The sequence below is a fragment of the Meriones unguiculatus genome, chromosome 17, assembly GCF_030254825.1.
Source record: "Meriones unguiculatus strain TT.TT164.6M chromosome 17, Bangor_MerUng_6.1, whole genome shotgun sequence".
Classification (NCBI taxonomy): domain Eukaryota; kingdom Metazoa; phylum Chordata; class Mammalia; order Rodentia; family Muridae; genus Meriones; species Meriones unguiculatus.
This window is the reverse complement of record NC_083364.1, coordinates 54,315,965-54,343,256: the sequence shown is the minus strand read 5'-3', so window position 1 is coordinate 54,343,256 and position 27,292 is coordinate 54,315,965. Positions and strand designations below refer to the sequence as shown.

The following is a 27,292-nucleotide window of genomic DNA, read 5'->3' as shown; positions in this document are numbered from 1 at the left end:
CATCATGTTTGTCCCACAAGCCTCCTCAGACAGCGAGCTGTACAGTAGGGCCCCCTAAGGGGCTCGCACTGCCCTTTTAACTGGACTCTTCTGAGAACTGACATCCAGTTTGGTTTCTTCTTGTGAAACTAGAGTTCATCTAAAAGCATGAAGAAAAACCACAGAACTTTCTGACACTCTCAGTCGCACACAACCTCCAACATATGGTTTCCTTTCACAATAAACAAGGTACAAGCAAAAAGGTTCCCTGCTTCAAAATGGAATATTAGAGGAAAAGAAACTGTAATGATACCGTGAATAGTAAATGAAGCAAACAAACAAACAAACAAACACCCACGCACACAAAGATCTTGAAAAGATGAGCGGACACTGATAAAAATGGAAACTCTGAAATACTGCTTCCTCACCAAACGGTCCACAGTGGATGTTCCAACATCACACATGCCGATGTCCTAAGTTTGCTCCAGCAGAGACTTTTGTCCACTTGCTTGCTTTCAGCCTTCTGTTAGCTAGCAACAACGGAACCCCACCTAAGACTAAACAAACTTCTAAACCCTACCATACCCACACACCCACCGAGAGTAGACGACAGTAAAAACTCTAGATGTCCTGGGTAATACCCAGAGACTCTGGACCTTCAGAAGAAGCAAGACAAAGGGTTAAAAGAAAAAAAAAATCTTTTCTCAGAGTGCAACTTTTGCAAACTCAGCGCTGAAGAAAAACGGCCCAACACAAATCAAAAGATGAATGTCATAATAATGATTATTAACCATATGTAGAGACGAAACCTGGAGAGCCCGCGCTCAGGGGGAACAGGGCCAGACACACACACACTGAACTCACCACTTTGTCCATGAGCTTCCAAGTCTTCTCCACAGTCCTGCGGTCGGCTGCAGCTTGCTTTGGGGGTCCAACTGCATCCTGGATAGCGTCAATAATCCCCAAAATTCGACCTTTGCGGGGGTTTCCTCCTCGACCACCTGGATTTCTGCCATTCATGGAATTTGCCATCTGGAATCTAAGTCCTTTCTGCAAGGCAAATTTTAAAGAAAAGTTAGCTGGGTAGGAAAGTATTTCCCCCAACAGGAAACTGAAGTGAACAGGCACTAATCGTAATCCACGCCATCTCTGAGATACAACTGAGGGTCCCTGATTCAACTTCTTAGTAAACCTTGTGTAACTGCCTTCTCCAAGTTAGGAGCTAGGACCCGAGTTTGCTCTTTCAATAGGAGAAGTTAAAGTTGCATCCTCCTCCTGCTGCTGTGTTCCACGCAGCCACAGCTCACCACCACCAACAAAGCAACTTTTAACAGCTGAGAACACAAGGTTCTCCCCCTTCTGCTGTAATCCTGATTCAAAATATGAGAGCTGCAACCCCTAAAATTCATGTTGGGAACCTCACACATAACCCCCCTTCAAGCCGTTAGATTTCGCCAAGTTATTACATAAACGCAAAGTGCTCCGCACACACATAAGGGACACGTCTGTTGTCAACAAAGGCGGAGGACTTGGATTTCCCCCGGCCAAAGCCAGCAGCCGCGGACACACAAATACTTCTTTAAAGCAACGCGGTGAGTAGTTTTTCCCTAGAGCCAAATAAACAAACGAACAAGCAACCCCTTCTTAAAGAGCGGTGAGAACCCAGTGAGGGCGGGCACGCACAGCAGAGTTCACTTCTAGGGTGGCCCCAAGTGTGCCTACCCGGGATCGAGAGATCCAAAGCTTTGTTTCAAGACGCCTGTGCCCCTTCCTGGCTCTGGCCTCCCGCCAGCCCAGCCACTCAGGACTCTGGGAAAGGGACCGGGAACGCAGCGAGGATAAAGTAGCCCTAAGACCCCGTCCTGGCTCCGGAGTCCCACAGCCTGGCGGATCCCGCGCCGGTCGCACGCACCTCCTACCAGCTGCGATCAGCTTGAGTCCGCTCCCTCCCGGGCCCCGGGCCAGCCAGGGACTGCTCTTTAAATCCCCACTTGGCTCAGGCCCGCAGTGGCGACAGCAGCTGGAAGCCAGGGCTGTCCCCTCTCCCTGATGGCCCGCGCCCAGCTGCAGGGCTCCGGGCCAGCAAGCGGCGATCGACCTCGGGGCGACCCGCTCCCTCCTCTGCTCGGGTCACCGCGGGCCGTCCCAAGCCACGCGTGATCGTGGGTCACAGCACACACACGCTGCCCTGGCTGGGGTGGCTCGGGCGGGGACTCAGTGGAATCGCCCGAAGAGCGCGCTCCGGGGAAGGAGCCGCCGGGATCTCGGGACACCGAGGCTCGGGGACGCGGCAATTACCGTGCAGACAGCTCCACGCCCGCCCGGCTGTCCCGCGCCACTCTCGGGAGGCCGCCGCAGCGCCCGCCGGAGGAGGAGACCACTCACTGGCCACCCCACCCCTGAGCCATCCCCGGAGACCAAGGCGCGGGGCGGAGCTAAGGCGGAGCCTCGGGCCGCCGGGCCAATCCCGAGAGCCCGCTCTCTGCCAGACAGCGGGCGGAGCCAATGGGCGGGACGATCCTCTCCTCCCGCGCTACCCCCAGGTCCACGTCCTCCACGGTACACAATGGCCCCCGAGGAAGGCCCGCTCGTCCGCGTCCCACTTGGAGAACAACTCGTAGGGAAACGGGCCTAGGCTGGCCTGGAACAAAAGTGGGACCAGGAAAGGAACCGGGAAAGAAGCGGCAAGGCGCCGGGGAGCTAACCAATGAGGGGTGTGCAGGTGGGCGTGAGCGCCCCGAGCGGGAGTCCAAGCCAACTGGGGCTAAAAGGCGGGACTTCCTGCCTCACTCACCTTCCTAGTCTTTGTTTCATAGCAACAGAGTACAGGCTGCCAGGATGGTGCTTCTCGGCTCTGGGCGGGCCCCAGGCTTAAGAAATGCATCTCCCTAGGGCTGCCAAACTCTGCTACCCAGGACAGCAGCCAAATGGGTCCAAGACCGTGTTCCTTGTTGGCTGTCAAATAAAGAGCGACAGTACCCTAGCTTCTGAGACGAAGGGTAACCTCACACAGGACAGGCGAAGAGTAAACTAGTTGCCAACTAAAACTTCCTAAATTTCTGAAATGTTTCCCATTTTGCTTTTAGTTCTAGAGGGATTCCAGATCAAACATCAGGTTGATGAGAAAGCAAATAGTGGACAACTTTGGCTAAATAGTCTCTGTTGGTCGTGCCACGACAGTAACAATTCCACACAATGGGGTATACTAACCTGTTTTGCACCTTTTTTATTCCAAACAAGTTTCTCCATAAACCTTTGTAAAGAACTCAGCTGTTCAATTTCGTCTGAGTCACTTTTTCTCCGTGTAGCTGTGTCTCCATTTTAATGACAACCTCATGTCTGCCATCCTCTCCCAGTGTTCATCCGTTTCTGGGATTGTGTTCTTGATGTCCATATAAAAGGAAACACGTCTGGTAACGCTTAAAATAAAATACCAGGGCCCTTCTGTCAACATAATCATACACTGAACAAATGCCTGTATTTCTCAGTATTTGGTTCAGTCCCATGCGGCTACCAATTGTTCCAGGTTTACATGTTTGAGAGCTGGTTTCCCCCTGCAATTGATAGTAATGGGTACACCTCACACCTTGGGCTCCTGGATGTGATGCTTTGCGCCTTTTAAAACATCATAAATACATGCATGCAGACAGATAGACAGTCAGACAGGCAGACGGGCAGACAGCTTCCTCTAACCAGTTATCCTGACAGCTGTGTCTCAGTAGGTCTGGCCATTCCCTAGTTAGTATTTTAGTGTTGTGATTGTTGCTCTGCAAACCTAAATTCAGATAGTTGATCGTTTAATGAAAAAAAAAAAAAAGTGGCACAGTCAGGCAATAAAGTACGTTTCAGGAAGTAATAGTTTCCTTCATTGTTTCCATACTAATAATTAAGTAGTTTCCTGTTTTACATATGTAGATGGTAAGGCCTCTCCATATCATGTCCACCCATCCAAACCTCCCTTAGTGCTTGTAACAGTAGCTAGTTTCTATGTGGCAACTGTATAGAAAAAGAACTTTGTGTTTTGCATCCTCTGTGTGTAAAAAGCACCCTTAAAGACAATTCAAAAGAAACTGCAATTACCTGTAGAAGGTCTTGCTATACATATATACATAATACTTTATAATTAAATGTATTGCTTACCTTCATATTTGGCTAAATGGAGAATAACAAAATGACTATTCGATTCCTTTCAAATTACAGTTTGTAACTGAAGGCTATGACAATTAGAAAATGGCATGGGCAGTGGAACAAAGGGCATCATGTAGATACAAATGAAGAGCTTCATTATATTTGTTTCTCTACTCTGGTTTGGACCCAGATAAAACAAATTCATCTCCCTGGGGCTGCCAAACTTTTCTAACCAGAGCAACTGAAAAACAGGTCTAATAGGATCATGTTTCTAGAAGGCTGACAATAAATAAGAAACAATCATATTAGTCAGGGTTCTCTAGACAAGCAGAAGTGATGGCACATACGTATATTTATATACATTACTATAATGTATATATTATAATATAATATAAATATATTTAAAAGGATGCTTTTTAGACTGACTTACATGATATGATCTGGGTAGTCAAACAAATTCTTTTTCACACTGCAGAGACTGAGAATCCAAGAGTTTCTCAGTCCATGAGGCTGATGTCTCAGTAATCCGAATCTGGTGCCAAAGGTCTACACTACTCCTGAAGAGCTGCTGATATGCAATCTGCCTTAGAAAGTTGAGGAAGCTGGTTCTAATATTAGAAAAGGAATGCTGCAGCAACAGAATAGATGACCCACCGGCAAGAATAAAGACAAACGGGCAAAAAGCAAAGTTGCTTGCAGCCTACACATAGGTGGCTTTTCCCACCTCAAATCTAATGAGGAAAATGCCTCACAGGATGGAGAGAGGGCTCAACAGTTAAAAGCACTTGTCCTTGCAGGAGATTTTGATTGAGTTCTGAGCACACACATGGTCACTTACAGCTATCCATAACTCCAGATCCAAGAGTCCAGTGCTGTCTTCTAATCTCTGTGGGCACCAAGTGTGCACGTGGCACACATACACTCAGGCAGCAAAATACTCATACATATAAGTCATTTTAAAAAAAAAATCATTACAGGAGTTCCCAGCAGTCTGCATTTAGTTGATTTCAGATATGATCAAGCTGGTTGAAGACCAAGAGTAGCCTTCACAGTCATCAAGCTTCTAAACTGAGTTAGAAGCCTCCCCTAGAGAAATCATATATGCACATGCCTCCTGAAATATATACATATATATCCACATACATACATTGATATATATGAACTCTATTTATCAAAGCCATGCATATCTAATTAAGTTGTATTATAACATGAATCCTAGCTGAGCTCAAATTGGTACTGGGTGTTTGATGAATTCTGAATAGCTGGTAGGGCATCAGCCCTCCTTTAGCAGGATTTAATGTAAATAAAAGAATAAAGACTAATGGGGGGAAACTGAAGAATAAAATACTCCCCGATCAAAGACTCTATTAATAAATATTGGTACAAACATTGTCTTAACAGGCTTTGTGATATTTTGTTTAGTCTAAGCAGTAGTATTCTAAGCAAACAGAGTTAACTGAGAAAATAATATGCTCATTTCTACCAAACAGGACAGTTTCTAGTCCAAGCAGTTTCAAGGGAATGCAGAGTCACTGGGAGACCTGAGAGGGTTTCCTACCTAAAATGTCTTGCCAGTACCATAGTAGCCAAGTAGGTTACAATTAAACCAGCTGTTTTAGCTTGATTTCTCTGATAAAGACCCTGAGTAACACCAACTTGAGGGTGAAAGGGTTTGTTTGGATTATGTGTCCAAGCCACAGCCTGTCATTGAAGGAAGACAAAGGCAGAGGCCATATAGAATGTTACTTACTGGCTAACTCTAAGCACTTGCTCAGTCTGCTTTCCTATACCACCCAGGACCACCTGGTTGACCCCTCTGAGGTGGGAGGGGTCCCACATCAATTATTAAACAAGAAAATGTCCCCACAAAATTGCCTACAATCTGATGCAGGCAATCCATAGGTTAAGGCTGTCTCTTTCCAGATCACTTGAGCTGATCAACTTGTGTCAAACTGACAGAAAGAAAGAAAGAAAGAAAGAAAGAAAGAAAGAAAGAAAGAAAGAAAGAAAGAAGGAAGGAAGGAAGGAAGGAAGGAAGGAAGGAAGGAAGGAAAAAGAAATCTAACCAGCATACTGATCAAAAGTGAACATGAAGCCTCAAGCGAGAGGCTTTATGGCTTGGACAAAGTTTACAGAGACAGTGAGGAATACTCACAATGTCAGTGTTAGTTACTTAGTATTAGTGAAAGCCAATAGGTTGGTGTTAATGGGAAAATGTAGACTATATGACTGTCTTTAAACACAGCTAATGTTCTTTAAAGGAAAAAAATAGGTTATAACTGTCTAAGAAATATGTCCCAGGCTTTGTCCAATTTCTTTTCTCTTTTCTCTTTTCTTCTTAGACACAAGTGAACCCTGTGAGGTTAGACCTAAGTTGGTTAACTGAACACTCATAACTTAATTGAAGTTTAGTCTAAAAAATGTTAACTGATTCAGTGGGCCATGTAAGAATATCATACAGGGAAACACGTGGCACTTGCTTTTTTAGACAGCAGAGAATTCACTGAATTCACAATTCCATCAAGGTATTCTTAATCTACCTGCCAACCTTTCAGGGTATATTCACAGTGGGCTTTCTGCCATAAAAACAGAATACTGTAAAAAATATGCCACTCTCTTAGAGAGAACAAAAACACCAAATCTCAACTAGTAACAAGAAACACATGAACCTAGTTTAGTTTGGGTCTAACAAGCCATTACTTGCTAAGAAGAGTATATTTCTGTCTATTCTTTAACACACAGCAACAACTGACAGTGAAGGATTCTTGGAGTGATCAAATATAGTACAGCTCTGAGTCTTAATTTGGGCTTAATTGGAATGCTTATTGAGCAACACGAGCAAAACAGACATCTTAAACAAAATAAAACCCTACTACCTAAGCACGGAGTCTGAAATCATAAAATTCAAGTAAACTATTGCTCCACCGTTTCTCAAAGATCCGTGTTTCCCTTATACAGCATACATGGCTTCTCTTCTCAGAGTTACTTCCTATTGCAAAGTGGGTGGAGACACTCTAGCCATTACCACCAATTTTCAAGGAATGAAACTGAGTCAGAGGAACAAACCGAACATCCATTAGAATCACTTTCTTTTAAATAATCATTAGAGAATCCCACAAATATTTCTCATAGACATCTCAAGGCTGTAACTTAGCTGCAGAAATTTGAAAGGCAGTGTGCTTACTTTTTTTCTGCTAAGCAAAAAGGCCAACGGAAAAATCAGGTTTTCTCTGTATAATCTGCTTTGTTTCAATTTTATGTTATTTCCAACTTTATTGCAGTTCCCATATTTCACTGTGGATTTTCCATGCTTCCCTAACATGCTTTCATTCAGAAATGCATAGAAATATTCCTATACCTACACATTTTGGATAAAGAAGTTTAAGAACCTGAAAAATTCTGCTTTCACATTTTCTCTGCTATTTTTACACATTTAGATGTATAAGAACAATATATTGAATTTTCCCACTTAATGTAATACATTAATTCTACATTTTTAAAGGCAAAAAAGATATTGGAGAGAACCAGTTCACTCAGTTGGGCAGATCTGAAACTTTGCAAATTTACCCATGATGATAGGGCCATCAAGAATATAAGTGGAGCCGGGCATGGTGGTGCACACCTGTAATCCCAGCACTCTGGAAGGCAGAGGCAGGCAGGTCTCTGTGAATTAGAGGCCAGCCTGCTCTACAAAGAGAGCCCAGGGCAGCCATGGCTACACAGAGAAACCCTGTCTAAGATAAACAAAAACAATGAACAAAAAATAAACAATGAACAAGCCCTCCCCAAAAAGAATATAAGTGCAACTTCAAAGTAACAGAAGATTTCTTCATAGTATGAAACAATATAATCCAGCAAAAAAAGTGCTAACCTAATATTAGCATCTATTTAAAGGGCCAAATTAAGCACAGAAAGTACTAAGTAAATATGGAATTTAAAATAAGAAAATCCCATCAGTATTAGATTAAGTGATGTTGCAATGAATCAAATACATCTCAAAGATAAGAAAAGTGTCATCCAGTGGTTCCTCGGTGCAAAAATAAAATTTCTTTCCCTTTTAAAATATTTTTTTTTGTTTTTTCATGTTGTTATGAGAGGCAAAAATCTGCTAAGCATCTATCTTTGTCAATTGTGATTTACACACATACCTATTTGATAATCTTCCTTGGGGAGAATGAGGTTTTAATATTGTAAATCAGTGTGGACCACCTCTCCCTGCTAGTCAGTCCTATTTTAAGTCCTCCTATCTGTATGCTACCTGCAGCCAGGGCTTCCCCTGTCCCCTAGGAAGGATTCACACAGCTGGAGAAGAGAAGTAATAACCACTGAAGGAATGGGACTGGTGAGCAGGGACACTTAACAATGCACACGTGACTGTGAATTAGAAGTGAGATCACATGTAAAGCATGAGAGTTACAGCTCAGGGACAATGTAGGATATGAGAGAATGTGAGTCAGGATGAAGCCCCTCCTTTCATCCTAGCAAAAAGGCTCACCCTTTCCCAGGGATAGATCTAGGGGCAAGTGAAAAATATGTGTCTAGATCCCAGCTTTCAGGACTTGAGCCCTTTGACTCTGGTGAGTGACAGATTCCTTTTGTGAGTACACTAGGCCTGTCTCTTTTTGAAAGGCCTAGAAAGGTGTGAAGTTGGAAGCAAAGGTGGACTGGTCACTGACTGAGATAATCTCACACTCATGCTTCTGCAATAGGACCTTTGACACCTGCAGTGACCTCATCCAGGGAACTCTTCACCCCTGTGTCTTCCCCACTAGTCAATTTACACTGGCCATCACATGGTTGTTCTGCCCACTCCTACTAGAAACCCATTTACAAAGGAATTTGATGATCAGGAATCCAGACATATTTTTTACGAAGCCACTAGAACACCTCTTTCTCCCTCAATTTCTTTCATATAGTCAGGATGGACTCAGTGGAAAGTTTTCATTGTGGCTTGACTTTGTTGGAAAGGGCGCTCTCCTGCACTTCCATCACTTTCCTGCTGGGTTCTTTGTGAGGCAACAGAACACCAATAGGCAGCCGGTTCCTCCTGTCAACTGTACATATTTGGCTGTAGTCTAAAACAAGGAAGGAAGCAATGCTGCCTCTATCACATGAAACTCATCGCCATCATAGCATCCAACAAAAATTCAATAATCCTCCCTGGAACAACCATTATATGCCAAGAACTACACTAGACCCCAGGAGATACAATGTTGATTGCAAACCAAGCATTCATAAAGAGAAAGCAGGCACCTAAAGATGGTTTTATCTGAAGCCGTGATTTCTTAGGAAGAGGTCACTCTGATCATATTAGGAAAGGCAGCCAATACGGATGTGAGAGAATAATCAGTAAGCCAGGACACATAGATAAGCAGGATTGGCCACGTGTGGTGGACCAAGGCCTTATAATCCAAATACTCCAGAGACTAAAACAGGATTATTGCAGTGATACTAAGGCCATATAAGAGTTCCAGGGAGGCCTCAGATACAGAATAAAGCCATGTTAAAAAAATCAACAGAGCAATAGGCAGGGAGAGTTAGAGAATAGTATCATGGGAGTATTATTCTAGTCAGGGGAGTGGTCTTGTGAGCAGCAACAGAAGAGAAACCACGTGTGTGCAGAAAGAGAGTGAGCAGTTTAAAATGATAACATACAGAAAAAAGTATCAATCAGTAAATAAAACAATCCCGTATATCTAATTAAAGAACTTGGATTTGCTCTTTTTTAGATGGATAATCCCTGAAAATTTTTTGATCCAGGGAAGGGTATATTGGATCAGAAGAAGCAAGAAAAGATGTAAAATGCATATTTGAGATGACTAGGTTGATGGTGGATTAGACATAAACAGCACAGAAAGTACAATTATCAATCAGGGAAAATGCAACAGGGATGATAAGTACCTAAGGTAAAGCAGTGGTAGTTCCAAACACAAGCAACATATTTCAGAAATACTAGAAAACTGTTTTCCCATGCAAATCAAAACGACCCTGAGATATCACCTTACACCCATCAGAATGGCCAAGATGAAAAACTCAAGCAATAACGCATGCTGGAGAGGTTGTGGAGAAAGGGGAACCCTCCTCCACTGCTGGTGGGAATGTAAACTGGTACAACGACTCTGGAAAGCTATCTGGCGCTTTCTAAGACAATTAGGAATAGTGCTTCCTCAAGACCCAGCTATACCACTGCTAGGTATATACCCAAAGTTCGTTCAAGTACACAAAAGGGATACTTGCTCAACCGTGTTTATAGCAGCTTTTTTTGTAATAGCCAGAACCTGGAAACAACCCAGATGTCCATCAACGGAGGAATGGGTACAGAAATTGTGGTATTTTTACACAATGGAATACTACTCAGCAATCAAAAAGGAGGAAATCATGAAATTTGCAGGTAAATGGTGGGATCTAGAAAAGATCATTCTGAGTGACATATCCCAGAAGGAGAAAGACAAACATAGGATATACTCACTTATATAGACCTATAAGATATGATAAACATAATGAAATCTATACACCTATAAAAGATAATCAATTGAGCGGACATGGGGCAAGATGATCAATCCTCGTTTAGAAAGACAGATGGGATGTGCATTGAACGTATGACAGGAGTCTACTGAGCGCATCTGAAAGACTCTAACTAGCAGTGCTTTCAAAGCAAAGACTCATGACCAAACCTTTGGCAGAGTACAGGGAATCATAAGAAAGAAGGGGAGTTAGTCTGATGGGGAAAGGATAGGAGCTCCACAAGGACCAAATATATCTGGGCACAGGGTCTTTTCTGAGACTGACATTCAACCAAGGACCATGTATGGATATAACCTAGAACCTCCACTCAGATGTAGCCTGTGGTAGCTCAGTAACCAATTGGTTTCCCAAAGTGAGGGGAACAAGGACTATTTCTAACAGGAACTCAATGACTGGCTCTTTGGTCTCCCCACCCCCGAAGGGAGGAGCAGTCCTGTTAGGCCACAGAGGAGGGCTTTGCAGCCAGTCCTGAAGATACCTGATAAAACAGGATCAGGTGAATGGGGAGGAGGTCCCCCCTATCAGTGGACTTGGAAAGGGGCAGGGTGGAGATGAGGGAGGGAGGGATTGGGAGGGAATGAGGGATCGGGACACAGCTGGGATACAGACTTAATAAAATGTAACTGATAAAAAATAATAATAAAAAAAAAGAAAACTGTTTTCCCATCCTCTGTGTGCACACAAATAACAAGTTCCTAAGCTCTGCGCCTATAGAGTCTGCTCTAATTGATCTAGGATATTTTTAAAGCTCCCCTGGTGATCCTAGTTAGCAACTAAGGCTGAGAAGCACTGATTAGTCCTCTGAGTAGCCCCTGCTAATTAAAGAAATATGTATGTACAGAAGATGGAGAAGGCAAGAATGATTGCCAATTCTTCAGCTTTAATGATAGTGAGAGATGGTTTCAGAAACTCACACAGTGTCGGCCAAGGGACAGTTCATGTCCAGGAGAGGGGAAATTAATTTGCGATTGAATATGAGAACTTTAAGGGTACCTACGTAGTAAGCAAGTGTCTGTGGTGTGTGTGTGTGTGTGTGTGTGTGTGTGTGTGTGTGTGTGTGTGTGTTTCAATAAGGCTTATGAGATTATTAATTTGAGAATATTGACAAGAGAGTAATAATACTTTCAGTGCTATACAGAACAGAAACTGTATCAAAGGGAAGCTACTATATCAAAGGGAAACTACATAGGATAAGAAGCAAGTACTCAGCTGCACACTGAGGATCAACATTCAGAGAAATGTAGAGGACAGAAAAGGGAATCAGAAGAGAGAGAAGTATGGTTCACATTGAGCAAGGGAAGACTGATGCTATCAGCTTCAAATCCAGCAGAAGTGACAGTTTTTAAATGACTACGCAACATCCTTGAGAACGAACAGCTGAGCTATCTCTGTGGCCTCAAAGAGAACGCTGTTAAACCAAGAGTAGGTTAAAAAGAATGGGAGCTAAGGGAATGGTAAGTAGACCTGCATTTTAAAAAGAAAAACAACAGCATAAATATGAAGGAAAGTATGTAGATGTCTTCTGCACATAAACAAAGTGTACGAGCATGGTGACAGGTAAGAATACAAGCATGAGTGTATTTTTTAAAGAAATGTCACGAGGTCCAACTCCTAGACAAGGAACTACTGGCAACTAAAGACTGCTAACAGGGAAATTAGCCCCTCCCAGGGATGAAGCCCAACTGTATAACCAACACAAAATGCTTAGCCTTGAAATTATATACATGTAAACATAAAGGGAGACTCAACAGCTTGTGTTCATGGATTTGTCCATGAATGTGTGTGTGAATGTGTAACAAAAATAATCAAAGAAAAAAAACATCAATTTGGAAGGGAGTAAAGGGGAACTTGGAAGAGGTTGAAGGGAAGGACTGGGGAATGGTTGGAGGAAGGAAAGGGAAAGGAGAGCTTATTTCATTATATTATAACTCAAGTTGTTTTTTTTTATGACACAGAAAAAAAAGATTATGGGATTTTAATAAAATTTGGGGCAATAGTGCTAATGGGATCCAACTGTATTTGAAGAAGTTCTAGAATAATTGTCTTCTCAAATTGAGTGGAATTTAAGGAGAATGATGACTGTTTCCAGCAGATATAATAGGCAAATGACCAGTGAAGAACAGCCATAATCTATTCTGAAGCTCGCTGACTTTAGAGATTCAGTTGAGTCAGATGTCCACCTGAAAGGATGTACAAGTCTCTGGAGCATGGCTAACGGAGGGAAAGATACAATGTCAAAAGAGATTAGTGACGGGACTGGAGAGGAACTGTGGAAACGTGTAAGAATGAAAGACATGAAGGAGTTGGGTGAGAGAGTACTTTTAGATAGTCACCTGCAGAGTTTAGGACTCAATAGGAGGGAAAAAAGAATATTAAAAAGAGAGGTTATCCTGTTCATACAAGGGTGTTAAAAGAAGCAACTATTTCCAATATTACACAGGATGATCAAAAAAATCATTGTGTTGATAGGTAATTTTTACTTGTAATGAAGACACAAGTATAAGTCTTAGAATAAAATTTTATGGCCAGTAGGCAAGAAAGAAAGTAGGTTGGTATCGGCATTGATATGCATAATCTTTGTAAAATATAGATCAAAGACTTTCTGGCTTTATTGCATTTGAATATGAAGGATGAATTTAGAAATAAAAGGCAGCATTTTGAATGCCAGCCCTCCAGAAGGTGGAGAAAACAATGGATTCCTACTCTCCCTCCCTCCTGCTTTCTTAAAGACTGCTTTTCATTTTTCCATGCTGGACTCATAAATCACAAAGAGCTTGCTGAGAAAGCAGTCAAAATTGTGAACAGATTTTTGAAAATGTATGTAAAGAGATAAATGAAGGTTTTTTAAAAGCGAAATATCAACAGCAGAGACAGAGAGAGGAAGAGGGAAACAGAGGAGGAGAACAAAAGTGAGGAGAGGAGAGGAAATGTAAGGAGATGAGAGGAAAACAGAGAAGAGGGGGAAGGAGGGGAGGGAAGGGGAGGAGAGAAAAATTTCACTTGCTAAAGTTAGTTTTATGAAGTATATTTATAAAAGAGGGTTATAGAAATTCTTGAGAAAATAGCCATTTTCTTTAATTCTTAGAGAAAACCGGTTCTTCTAAGTTGCTAAATGTCTTGACATCCTCCATTTTAAGTTACAAATAAGCCTGTCACCTTTACCACAACCACCAAAAAAATAGAGGGGAAGAAAAAGAAAAAAACATCATTCCATATTTTAAAAGTCCTTTATTTCTTTTCCTTTCTCATTGCATAGTGTTCTATATTTTGGTTTTAAAATATGAAGCAATTCTCCTGTTTCATCAACATATACAAAGAACAGCCAGAGAGTCTGCTTTGGGTAGGTTATGAGGTAGTTCTTCATGAAACTAGCTATTGCTTGGTACAACCTAATATAACAAATATGCAGCATGGTTGATCATGCTTCTCAGAGAGAAGCTTGTGGAGAGCTTGTCATTTGCCTGTTCTGCTTTAAGGCTGCTAATGGAAGCCTTTTCTCCTCCCTATGGACATGAAAGAAAATTACAACTCATTTTCTTTTTTGTTTTTGAGGACTAATATTGTAGGAAGGAAATATCATTTTGGCGTTGCAGTTGCGTATAGCCAATGAAACAATATTTTTGGTTTAAAAATGAGTGAGAATATTTTATATACTGTTAAGTATCATTCTATAAATTCAGTGTTGCTCTGTCATTCAACACTTATGTTCTATAAACATACCGTCGTGATGCCTATTATGAAATAAAAAAGAAATGCCCACTTAACTTAGACAAAAGAAGTAAGGGAATGTCCTTACTTCTGAGGAGCTGAGTAGCATGATGGGTATTTAAGGAAAAAGAAATATAAATACATCTATGGGGTTGAAGGTTAAGAGAGGGAGTGTATAGAGGGGCACAAGTTCCCAGGCAATAGATCTCAAGGAACGAAGGATGTAAGTTCTATGCTAGAAATATCATACCAAAAAAATTTATAGGAAGTTTTAATTCTATAATTGGAGGTTTCTATCAATTCTATAATCAAATGGAAAATTTATGATCAAATTTTTATAGTGAGCCAGAAAATGTACAGTAACATTAGTATTTGAGAGACATATTTTTTAGCATGCTAGTTGTTTTTTTTTTTTTTTTTTTTTAAGTACCACAGAGTTTTATTAAAACGTTAGGGTGCCCCAAACATAATGCACTACAGTACAGACAGTCCTTAGGGAATACAAAATATTTATACAAAATGTTTTATTTCTAAGTTTTTAAAGCATACTCTTAACACAAAATTTTAAGCTCTCATCTGATAAAATTTCCTCACTAGTTATGTATTTCGTTGCTTACAAAATACATGGTGCTCTAGTTACTTTTTTGTTGCTCTGATAAAACCCACTGACCTAAAGCAACTTGGAGGAAGAAAGCGTTTATTTGGCTTACATTTCTGGCTCACAGTCTGTCACTGAAGGAAGCCAGGACAGGAACGTGAAGCAGAAACCATGTGGGAATCTGTTTCTTGTCTTCCTCCGTGGCTCACTCAGTCTTAGCTAGTTACAGTCTTAGCTAGCTCTCTTTCATAGCTTACTACCACCTGCCCAGAAAATACCAACACCGCACACAGGCAGCTGGGCAGAAAGTAAATAAATCACATGGGTTCTTAAAGCCCATAGACAGAGAACTTTGACTAGCTAAGTCAAGAAACACAAAGGACAAACAGACATCATTTCAGAAGGAAAGACAGATGTCATTTCAGAAGGAACTGCTGCACAGTTTGTTTTTATTTCCTCTGGGCTGCCACACAGGCAAAAGGAAATAATTGTCTTTTTTTTTTTTTTGACTGTCTTTTTTTTTTCTTTTTCTTTTTTTTTCCATAATTTTATTTTTCTCATTAGTTACATTTTGTTAATTCTGTATCCCAGCTGGCTAGTTGTTTTTTTGTTTGTTTGTTTGTTTGTTTTTTACCGAGAAGACAAATAGTGAGGTTTCTTGGGAGACCATGTATCCCGTTTGTATTTGAGCAGTTCAGCATCATGTGACAGCTCCAGCAATAAAAGGAACAGGTTTGTTGTTGTTGTTGATTTGCTTATTTGCTTGCTTTTTTGTTTTGTTTTGTTTTTAAAGGTGGATGGTCCTGGCTGTAATTTGGCTAAGGTTGATTGTGTCTTTCTTTTTATGTTTTCTTGTTTTTTGACAATTTTATACACACGTACAATGCAATACACCTGAACTAAGGGAAAGTCTGAAGATTTGAAAAAGAGTAGCCCCATAGACTCATATATTTGAATGTTTAGTCTCCAGGGAATGGAACTTTTTGGTTGGATTAGAAGAATTAGGAGGTGTGGCATTGTTGGAGGAAGTGTGCCACTGTGGTGGGCTTTGAGGTTGCCAAAGCTCATGCCAGTTCCAGTCTCTGTCTGCTACATGTGTATCAGGATGTAGCTCTCTGCTACTGCTCCAGCCTCAGGTCTGCCTGCATATCACCATGCTTCCCACCGTGATGATAATGGACAAAACCTCTCATACAGTGAGCAATCCCCCAGTTAAATGCTTTCTTTTAGAAGAGTTGCTTGGTCATTGTGTCTCTTCACAGCAATAGAAAAGTGACTTAAGACCAAGACGGAAAACTTTCTGGAAGATAAGTGCATATTCACATTAAGAGGACAATTATTCATCTGTAATTATTCACTCTCCCTAACACACCTGTGAGTAAATCAAATTCCCTGAGGGGTGGGCTGTGGTAGACTCCTGGCCGGTTGATTGACTGGTCTAGCTGGATTAGCTTTACAAGGAAGAGAAAATAATATATATTCTAATCTTTGCAGCAGATCAAACTGTCCAAAGAGCGCCAGGAGTAGATTCCATTAGGGAGTCATCCATCCTCAGTTCCTACTATAGATATTAATATAATATTCAGTAAATAATCAGAAAAGATGTGAAATGATAGCTTCTGGAAATAATGTAGTTGCTGCATGCATCAAGTCAAAACAATGGGATTTCCTGCGCTGGCTACAGAACAGTAATAGAAGACATTTGAACAAAGCCATGTTAGACAGTAAGTTTATGAAGGAGAGCTTACACCAATGCTGTGGCTATTCATTTAAATTAAACATATTTTTTCCTAGAATACTACTTACGCTCTTAGGTAATCATGTTAATTCCTTTAGCTATTATAAATTTTCAAGACAATCAATTAAAATGTGAACAAATACACACACCTGCACCCCAATCTAGTGAAGAATAAGATCCTTTAGCATACTACTCTACCCAAACTTTAAAAAGTTTGCCAAGTCTATTTTAAAGGCTTGTCTTACCAGGATCAAAGAAGAGATTTCATATCTACTGCAAGTCAGATGACATTTAACTAATTCCTGAAACTGGTAAGCTGATTATGAAGGACTCAACACTTTCCTTATCTAAGATTAAGCTTCAGCAAGAGAAGATTTTCTACTGAAACTTAGCAGTAGTATACGATTAAGGAGAAATGCCGAATGAACATTTGAGAAAAATATTCTTATATTTGTGTAGGTTTGTATTTTGAATACATTTTGTAGCTTCTGACTTTTGTTTTTTTTTTTTTTTTTTTCAATGCAGTTTATTCAGGAACATTGAACAATCCTCGGACCCCGGAGAAAGCCAGCCCACAGCTTAAATAGCCTCTGGGTAGCCAACCCAGGCGTGCCACGGGGGCAATGCAGATAGGTTCACATACATGGAAGCAAGCCAGATCCTCGGCCTTAGCCAAATGTGGAGTTGTTCGTGACAGAGAGCACTCACCATCGGGAAGGTGGAAGGCGGAAACCAGCTCCATCTTTAAGGCATAGCATTCCGCAGCTCTCTACAGTTCCCCCTTTTTGTTTTAGACGCATCAGGCAAGAGTAGAGGTCTGATCTCTGATATTAGAAATAAATTGGGACTTTGTACAGATTGCTGCAGCCATGAATCATCTGAAGGAATGGGCGGGCATGGGAGTGTTAGCAGGCCTTCTGGTGTTGGTCTCCTTGGTTTGCCTGACTTTTGTTTTTAAGTAGTGGTTTTCATTCTTTGAAAGTGTCAAACATTTATACAAAGTTTATTGATTATAACTACCCACCACTATTTCCCTTCAGCTCCCCAAGTGTCCCTCTCCCATCTCCCTCTCAAATTCATAGCCTCTTTTTAGTTTCTGTGGGTGATTTGCCTTTGAGTCCAGTTAATGCTTTCCATAAGCACATGGAGCATGAACAATCCAAAAGTGGCCACTTTTCCAAAGGAGAGTGATCAATTTCAGTTGCTAGTCAATTGCCAATAACTCCTCCAATAAGATTAGAGTCTTGGTGGCCACTATGCCACCCATGTTAGACTTTTTATTGGTTTGGTCTTGTGTAGGTTTCATGCAGGTAACTCCAATTGCAGTGAGTTGAGACATACAACAGCCATGGCATGTCCATAAGTTGGTATTTCACAGCTTTCCTTCTCATGTGCTGAAATTTGCTTATTTCTTTCTACTCTTTCATGAGCCTTAGAGAGTGGTAGTTGTAGAGTTAACGTATCCATGGGTCAGCACCCCCAAATAATGTATACTTGGTGCTTTGACCAGTTATGAGTCTCTGAATTAACCATTCATTACTCTTGTACCAGACCAACAAGTCATTGCAATGAACATTTACAAGCAAAGAAGTGCGGACAAAAGGGTATACCGTGGAACACACTGTGACACACTACAGCTTCCCCAACAAGATTTTGTTTTCTCTGTTGTGGGTGAGATTGCAAGGGTGAAGGCCAGTAACAAAGGAGGGGGAAGATGAGTGGGATTAGGGTGCATGATGTGAAATTCACGAAGAACCTTCAGCAATAGGATCTTACTGTCTAGTTATTGTGAGCATCTATCAGCGATGGCAATAGCCTGTGTTGTTCTGAGTGCTGGCGCAGCTTCTTAGACCAATGAATCATAGCATCTCATGCTTAGCACTGTTTTTTTATTTAATAATCAATGTGTACAATGAACAGCATTATCCACCCATGTAGGATTCTTCTGCCCAAACTCTCTTTACTTATGTATCATTCATGTTTGTATATATATGTATATATATGTGTGTGTGTGTGTATACATATATTGTTTATCGATTTATAGCTAGTCTTAGTTTATAATTCAAAACTTTTCTTGAATTGGAAGACCATAAGTCTTCATATAACTTTTCCATACATACTGCATTTGGGTTATGTAGTTTCACATTGATAATGCTTAACTTGATAAGGATGCTTATCACTGTGCAAACTAAAATGTTTACTTGAAGTCTGACATGGATTAAACTGGTGCAATTCACTCCAAGAATCCTCATCTTTTATCATAAAATCCATGTTAAAAATAAAAAGTGTAATCATTAAAGAACAATGTGTGAAAATAAGTATTTAGTGAATGCTAGTTTTGATCCAAATAGTGGAAAATTGAGGGAAAGGAGGTTAACAGTGAGAAAAAAAAAGCTTTATCCCAGCATAAGTGTAATAATAACCTAATGTGTTTTAAGAAAAAGGAGCTGGGTCAGCTGAGCTAGAAAGATTACAAATAAGAGGTGAAATAATACCTTGCAGTGTAGCATAAAAGATAGCATTAGAGAAAATGGTCCGTGCATTGGCTAAAATTAACAGTAGAGGTTGGATGTTATAAATTACTCTGGCATCTACCCAGCTCATAACCACAAATCAGCTTCATGACAGTTTCTGATATAATATGACATTGGACATGCAGAGTCTTTCAGGAGAGGGACCACGGCACAAACAGATCCTGGAGATGAGCACTTAACCGTAGACTGCACATGGTGCCAAAATGTTACTACCTTTGTTTTTAAGGTGATCTCAAAAGAAAAAAAATGATCAGTTCCCTCTGCTAATAAGGTAGTAAATTAATTTAAATGAAATAGATTGCATAACTGGGTCATTCCTTCTGATTCTTATGAAATGAATACTTGAAAGTCATTCACAAGACAAGGGATTCATATTTATTCACAAGAAGAACAACAATGTAAACTTAAAGTATCAGAATTTTGAAAGAAAAATTATTGTTTTTGCTACAACAATGGCAACATGTTTTGTTAGTTGAAACCAAGGGGTACAGTAAGAGTATAGCAGGCACCTAGATCAATAATAACCTACTTAACATGCAGAACCTAAGAAATAAAAAGAAGGTAAATGTAATAAAGCATTTTAGAGAATAGAGACATGTTCTAAAATATTTCAATTTCAAACTATGAACATTCCCCCACTTTTTAAAAACTGTTCCTTTTGTTATCCACCAATCTGCCTTAATAGTGAGACATGAAAATCTGCTTGTCAAACTCATTTCAAATTCTCCACCCCCACTCTCCTACTAATAGTCCTACTAATAGTTGAGCTCGGTGGTTCTCAACCTTCCCAACGCTGTGACCTTTTAATACAGTTCCTTATGTTGTGGTGACCTCCAACCTTAAAATTATGTTTGTTGCTACTTCATAACTGTAATTTTGTTGCTGTTATGAGTCATCATAATGCAAATATCTCGGTTTTTCAATTGACCCCTGCAAAAAAGTCATTTGACCTTACACAAGTCGAGAACCACTGCTCCAGCTCCTAAAATCCTGACTCTTCTCAATTGGTTTCCTAATTAAACTTCTGTTTTTTCCGGCAACATATAGGTAGCAGAATAGCCAAAATGTTGTACAACTTAGCGTATATTGTAAACAAATGTTCAGTTCATTTTACTTGCCATGTTAGGGTAAGAGTTATTATGTTCTTCTTATCTACAAACCCCCACATGATCTGGCCTCTATCTTGTTTCATAGCTTATCTCTGACCCTTTCAACCCATCACTCACAGTTTCTTTCCAAGAAATTTCACCCCAGAGTCTTCACTTGGTAAGCTTCTCTTAACCTTCATCTTTTCGAAGCCCGGTGCCTTTGATTCAGTTATTATGTTAGATGTCATCTACGCATAATGTTTTTCTCAACGTGTTCCAGTCAAAAAATGGTCACTCAATCTCATCTTATTACATTGGTTCATAAACTTCTTCTGTAAGGGATTAGATAGCAAATGTTTTTAGCTTCACTTGCTGTAAATCCTCCTGTCACAGATGGATAACCAATGTTGGAACGGAAAAAGAGTCATGGACAATATATAAACAATTATAACTGTGTTCCCTAAAACTTTATTCAAACTAGCAAGCCAGTATAGTTTGGCAATTCCTACTCAATCATAATCAAAATCTATTGAGCCTCTGTTGAGCAAAACACTGCTTTTGTAACATACTTTTCTTCATTAGAATTCAAACCACACTGGAACAGTAACAATATTGCAAATCTCATTTATTATTTGATCTCAACACCTAATGCCTGGGGAACAGAAGGAAATGCTTCTGAAAAAAATGGTATGCAAAACTCAAAACACTATGGAAATAAAAAATGAGAACATCATCTTTGAGTGCTTATTTGGTTTTTCAGAGTACAATAAAGATTAGAAAAGTATTACTATAAGCAGATAATTTGACTATTGAGAAGCTAACATTTATTATTTCAGTAAAATTACACTACAAAATGACAGAAAGAACAAGAGGAAATGTAAGTGATGCCACATGTCTTAGTTAGGGTTTCCTTGCTGTGAAGAGACACCATGACCACGGCAACTCTTATAAAGAAAAACATTTAACTAGGGCTGGCTTACAATTTCAGAGGTTTAGTCCTTTATCATCATGGGGGGAAACAGACAGCATCTAGGCAGACATGGTGCTGAAGAAGGAGCTAAAAGTTCTACATCTTGATTCCACAGGCAGCAGGAGTAAATGCCATACTAGGCCTAGCTTGAACATCTGAGGCCTCAAAGCCTGCCCCTACAGTGACACACTTTTCCAACAAGGCCACACCTCCTAATAGTGACACTCCCTGTGGACTAAATATTTAAACAACTGAGTCAATGGGGTGCTATTCCTATTCAAACCACCACACCACAGTATACATTTTACACAGTCTATTCAGTTTGTACTCTATTATTAGGGGCATCTTATTTTCATCAGTTGTTATCTATCTGAAATGACTTTTGGCCATTACCATTTGGATTGGGAAGGAAGGTAGTATATCACTCTGCTGGGATCTGAAGGATAGACACTATGAGCACTGCTAAAAATCTTCCAATGAACAAGGCAGATCCCTACCAAGAGGAAAAAAATCCACAAAGTCAGTAATATATCCTACAAGTATATAAACATTGACCTAGAAATCAAACCTTAGGTTTATTCTCCCTTAAAATGGTTATTTTGATATTGCTGTTCTTAGGAAAATTCTCATGGAATGTCATGATGGTACTTAAACTTACAGAAACATTTTGAAAATGTGAGAGAAAGAAGATTTACCTTTGTTCAAGGGGTATGGCTTTGAACGAAACAACAAAGCATTTCTGAAGCAGGCATGTCGTTGAGAAGACAGAAGACAAACCCTCATTGCCAAGTATTTATTCCAAGAATGTTCAGCTAATCTGATAACCTTCCTAGAGGAGTCATACCCCAGACTGCCTGCCTCTGGGCCTGTACACAAGGTTAAATGCCTACCAGATTTCATGATATCCATTGGCCAAATGACAGCAATGACAGTAAATCTGAGCTGACATCCTATGTCAGCAACAAAACAGGAAAAGAAGAAGGAGCATTCCAAGGGCAAGAACAATACAGCAAACATCCTTTTCTACTTTCTATGTAAGCCAGTGGCTTCATTATTACTGCAGATATTGTTCACTGTCGAGTTAAGCTGGCCTCACGCCACAATATCTCTACAGCTCAAGCTCAGTAAATAACTGCTATAGCTTCTTGACATTCAAGTCAAGACATAAAGTGTCGATTCTAATTTTTTAGACCTCAGTCAAGTTAACAAGAATTTGCTTAAATATATGTATGTATTATGTATAACTTATATTATATATATATATATATTATTATTATTATTATTGAGGATTATACAGAATACCTTTCATGATCAGGTACTTCATACTTACCTAACATAACAAAGGAAGGGATTCATGAATCTGTGTATTTGTGTATTCATACATCTTTGTGTGTACATGTGTGTTCATGAGTGTTTCTGTTTGTGTCCTTGGAGGTCAGAAAAGGATGTCCCTTAAAACTGCAGAGACAGCCTTATGTGACTGAGGGGAGCTAAGCCCACATCCTCCACAGAATCAGCATGCACTCTTAACTGTTCAGCCATCTCTTCTGTTCCCTATGTTTGCATATCTTGATGCTGTCCATATCATTGCATAAATAACAGAAGCTGTACATAAGCAAAATGAGTAATTAAGTCTTCCTCAAACCCCACTGTTCTAGTTCTGCCTATGACTCTTGCTTATACTGCCTTCTGTATTCTTATCCCACTTTCTATATCTTCGGTTTTCTCATTCAGTTACTGTCCTTACTCACATGCTGTCCCTGGTTTTCTATGTCTTATTCGGTATTCTATGTTTAGATTTCATTAGCTCAGATGGTTTCAACTAAAATTCCTGCAGATGACTTTCAAGTCTTTACTTTCTCCAGCTTCAGCAATAATTTGTTTTAAATTTCTAATATATATAGGCCTTAAACTATATTGTGAAAATCAGTTCAGAGTATATTCTCTTCATGTAGACTTATTTTCTTGCTGATATTCTTCTTAGTTGTTGCATTGGATTATATAAAAGTATAGAGTATACTAGACCTGCCTTCTCTCCAATACACAATGCTAGATACATCAAAAATGTCATCTTAAGCTCTAAGCACAAATGTTCAGAATTCCTTGGGTTCTGCTTCCCTCCCTTACTACCAGCATATAATTGTTTGTCTCATACCATAAATTATGTCTCTAGAATACATTTATCCACAAATGTTCTCAGGGCCATTGATAAGCTTGTCTTTTATTTTTGAAATATTTAAACTGGTTCATCTCTTTCCCATTTCCCAACACCAGTAAGCAGCAAATCTGTATTTCTATCTAATGTCTAGATTATAATACTTTCATGTTCTTATTTTTTTTCAGTGCCATTCCATGTATCTTAGGATGAAGGTACTTTGACATAAATTATATGAACCTGCATGATGTCTTGGCCTTTTCTAGCTCCTTTACATGGGATCACATTTTTCCCTACCCTTCTTACCCAGACACATGGTTTTTATTCCATCTCTCCAACAGCTGACCTTTCTTCTCTTCACTAGGCAGTGCAGTGGTGACACTGATTATTTTATTTATTTATTTTTTATTTTTTATTTTTTTTATCAGTTACATTTTATTAACTCTGTATCCCAGCTGTGTCCCGATCCCTCATTCCCTCCCAGTCCCTCCCTCCCTCCCTCATCTCCACCGTGCCCCTTTCCAAGTCCACTGATAGGGGGGACCTCCTCCCCATTCACCTGATCCTGTTTTATCAGGTATCTTCAGGACTGGCTGCAAAGCCCTCCTCTGTGGCCTAACAGGACTGCTCCTCCCTTCGGGGGTGGGGAGACCAAAGAGCCAGTCATTGAGTTCCTGTTAGAAATAGTCCTTGTTCCCCTCACTTTGGGAAGCCTGAGCTACCACAGGCTACATCTGAGTGGAGGTTCTAGGTTATATCTATACATGGTCCTTGGTTGAATGTCAGTCTCAGAAAAGACCCTGTGCCCAGATATATTTGGTCCTTGTGGAGCTCCTATCCTTTCCCCATTAGACTAACTCCCCTTCTTTCTTATGATTCCCTGTACTCTGCCAAAGGTTTGGTCATGAGTCTTTGCTTTGAAAGCACTGCTAGTTAGAGTCTTTCAGATGCGCTCAGTAGACTCCTGTCATACGCAATGCACATCCCATCTGTCTTTCTAAACGAGGATTGATCATCTTGCCCCATGTCCGCTCAATTGATTATCTTTTTTAGGTGTATAGATTTCATTATGTTTATCATATCTTCTAGGTCTATATAAGTGAGTATATCCCCTGTTTGTCTTTCTCCTTCTGTGATATTTCACTCAGAATGATCTTTTCTAGATCCTACCATTTGCCTGCAAATTTCATGATTTCCTCCTTTTTGATTGCTGGACACTGATTATTTTAGCAGCACACAAACCTGCTTCAGAAATTTTGCTGGCGTCGCCTGTCACATTCTCTCTTTCTGTAATTCAAGGTTCATTTTGAATCATTTTAGTGAATCACTGTCCCTAGAACCTGGTAAAATACATTTATTTTACCAATAAACAAATTTCCAAATCAGCAAATACTAATGAATATTTCTTTGAAGTATGAATATGCATTGAACCATCATTTTTGGTATGAGTCTGGCTTTGGGAAGTGCTTTGGAAATTCTTTTTTTATTTAAACTCTAGGAAGGCTGTTGTATTTAGCTGCATGTCACAATCCCATAAAAAAGAAAATGGTTCATTTTCATTTCAACAATATGTCTGTCTAGTCAAGCTCTGAACAATGACAATACCAATAGACACGATAACTTGGCGGGGAGAAATCTTGGAGCTACAGACAATTAGCCATTGCTGAGAGAGAAAGCAGTGACCTTTTTGCTCAGCCTTGGAACTTATAAAGAAAGACCTCCATGCATTAGCTTTGTGATTTTGCCACCATGATTTTCACATAGATAATTTCGTTATTGATGATATTTAAACTTTATAAATTGTACTTCCACATTACTAACTATATTATTGTGTGTGTGTGTGTGTGTGTGTGTATAAAACAATAATAATTAAAGGGAAAGGAACCTTGAATTAGAGAGGGAGTCGGTACAAGGCATGGAAAGGGCTGAAAGGAAAACACAAATGTAATTATATTTTAATTTAAAAATTGAAAGCACACAAAGCAAGTAAAATGTAACCAATGTAAAAAATGAAAATTTAATTTAAAAAATTGAAAGCACAAAAGAAATGGTTCATTTTTGATGCATAAAATGTAGGATGACATTTATGATGAGGCATGTTTGTTTGCTTGTTTTGGTCAGCTCAGGAAGCACGAACAGCTTATAGTTTTTTTTTTTCTTTTTGTCTTTACTTTCTCGTTTTGCTTTAGAATGCCAAATAACCATTGAGATATCTACTTTGAGTTCTGTAGCATTTTATCATTGAGTGTGGAGGGTCAGCTTGGATGACAGCTTTCAACTGGTCCTTGTCAGCCTCTCTTAGTCTGCAATAAGTCTCTCCTCCTCAAAGCTCTGATCTCCTTTGTAAAACTTTCTTTTAAATTTTTTTTAATTTTTAATTTTTTATATTAATTACAGTTTATTTACTTTGTATCCCAGCTGTAGGTCCCCTCCCTTATTCCCTCCCTATCCCACCCTCCCTCTTTCGTCTCCTCCCTGCCCCTCTCTAAGTCCACTGATAGGGGAGGTCCTCCTTTAGGGGTCTTGTCTGAGGATGATTCTCCAACCAAGGACCATGCATGGATATAATCTAGAACTCCTGCTCAGACATAGCCCATAGCAGCTCAGTATCCAAGTGGGTTCCCTAGTAAGGGGAACAGGAACTGTCTCTGACATGAACTCAGTGGCTGTCTCTTTGATCCCCCCTCCCCCGAGGGAGGAGCAGCCTAGCTAGGCCACAAAGGAGGACATTGCAGCCAGTCCTGATGAGACCTGATAAGCAAAACTTCTTAAAGCAACACTGCAATGTAAGTTCCTTAGTTGTTTTGATCTGATGATTGGATTTGCCAGTTATCTTCAATATTTTATAACTATTATGAATTCTAAAAAAAGTCATTCAAATTTGCTTTTTTTCTAACATCATTTCCATAGTATAAAGTAAACACAAAGTAAACAGTGAGCAATATATTATTAGCAAATAACAAAGCAAGGACTTTGAACTAAAATGATGTGTATTACAATTACATTTATTAAGAATGTATTTCACATACTTTTGAACATTGTTTATATTGTAAAACATCTTTAATTTTCTGTTTTAATTATCCATTATGTGTGAATTTTGAAACTATTAATGTCTTAAGAATAGTATATATACTTCATTGCTCCAAGACATCTGTATGTACATAGCACACATACATACACACTATGGTATAATTGGTAATGTGAAAGTGCAGTTTATAAAATACCATCAATAAAGAAATGATCCATATGAAAATCATAGGGGCAAAACTACAAAGCTAATGCATGAAAATCTTTCATTTTAAGTTGCAAGGCTGAGCAAAAGTCACTGGAGTCCTTTTTATAGAGAATATTTAGTGTGCAGACATGGGGAAGTGCTTAGCAATAAAATAAGTCCATCTTTACACCATTTCAAAACTAACTTGTATTGCAATGCATACTGTGGTATGGAAACAGCCCATATTAAATTTCTTCAAAATACCAAAAGGGGAAGTTTGGTAAGTTAAAGAAGACTCAGTGGGTTCTATTTATATATTTGTGCATTCACATGCACTCACACACGTGTGTGTGTTTGTGTGTGACAATGATAATCCAAGGAAAGAGGCTATCAGTTTGAGAGTGTGTGAAGGGAAACATGGGAAGGGGTTGAAGGAGGCTAGCTGAGAAGGGTTGGAAGGAGGAAATGGAGGGGGGAAGTGATGTAACTCTATTTCAACCAAAACCAAATTTTTAAATGATGAAACAACAATGGGGAAATAATAATCTACTGAGCATAGTTTAATAATTGCTTGAGATCCAATGATCAACTCTTTTTGTTTTATATTGGTGAGTGCACCAAAGCAGCATTATTCAAAACCTTGATGGTCAGTAAA

General features: G+C 39.7%; 1 protein-coding gene across 6 annotated transcripts in view; it reads right to left on the bottom strand.

Annotated features, from left to right (window-relative positions):
• Cblb (Cbl proto-oncogene B) overlaps nucleotides 1-2,421 on the bottom strand; it is a 196,226-nt gene extending 193,805 nt beyond the window's left edge. For 3 of the 6 annotated variants that reach the window (XM_060370540.1, XM_060370538.1, XM_060370539.1), the window contains exons 1-2: nucleotides 2,278-2,421; nucleotides 844-1,029 (exon numbers count right to left, since the gene is read on the bottom strand). In XM_060370540.1, the coding sequence (XP_060226523.1) occupies nucleotides 844-1,011 (168 nt within the window). In that variant the 5' untranslated portion in view covers nucleotides 1,012-1,029; nucleotides 2,278-2,421. Of the gene's footprint in view, nucleotides 1-843; nucleotides 1,030-1,445; nucleotides 1,564-1,701; nucleotides 1,840-1,891; nucleotides 2,250-2,277 lie in introns of those variants that run through there. The other 3 variants (XM_060370535.1, XM_060370536.1, XM_060370537.1) reach the window with 3 other exon arrangements.
• Between the last annotated feature and the right edge of the window lie 24,871 nt (nucleotides 2,422-27,292).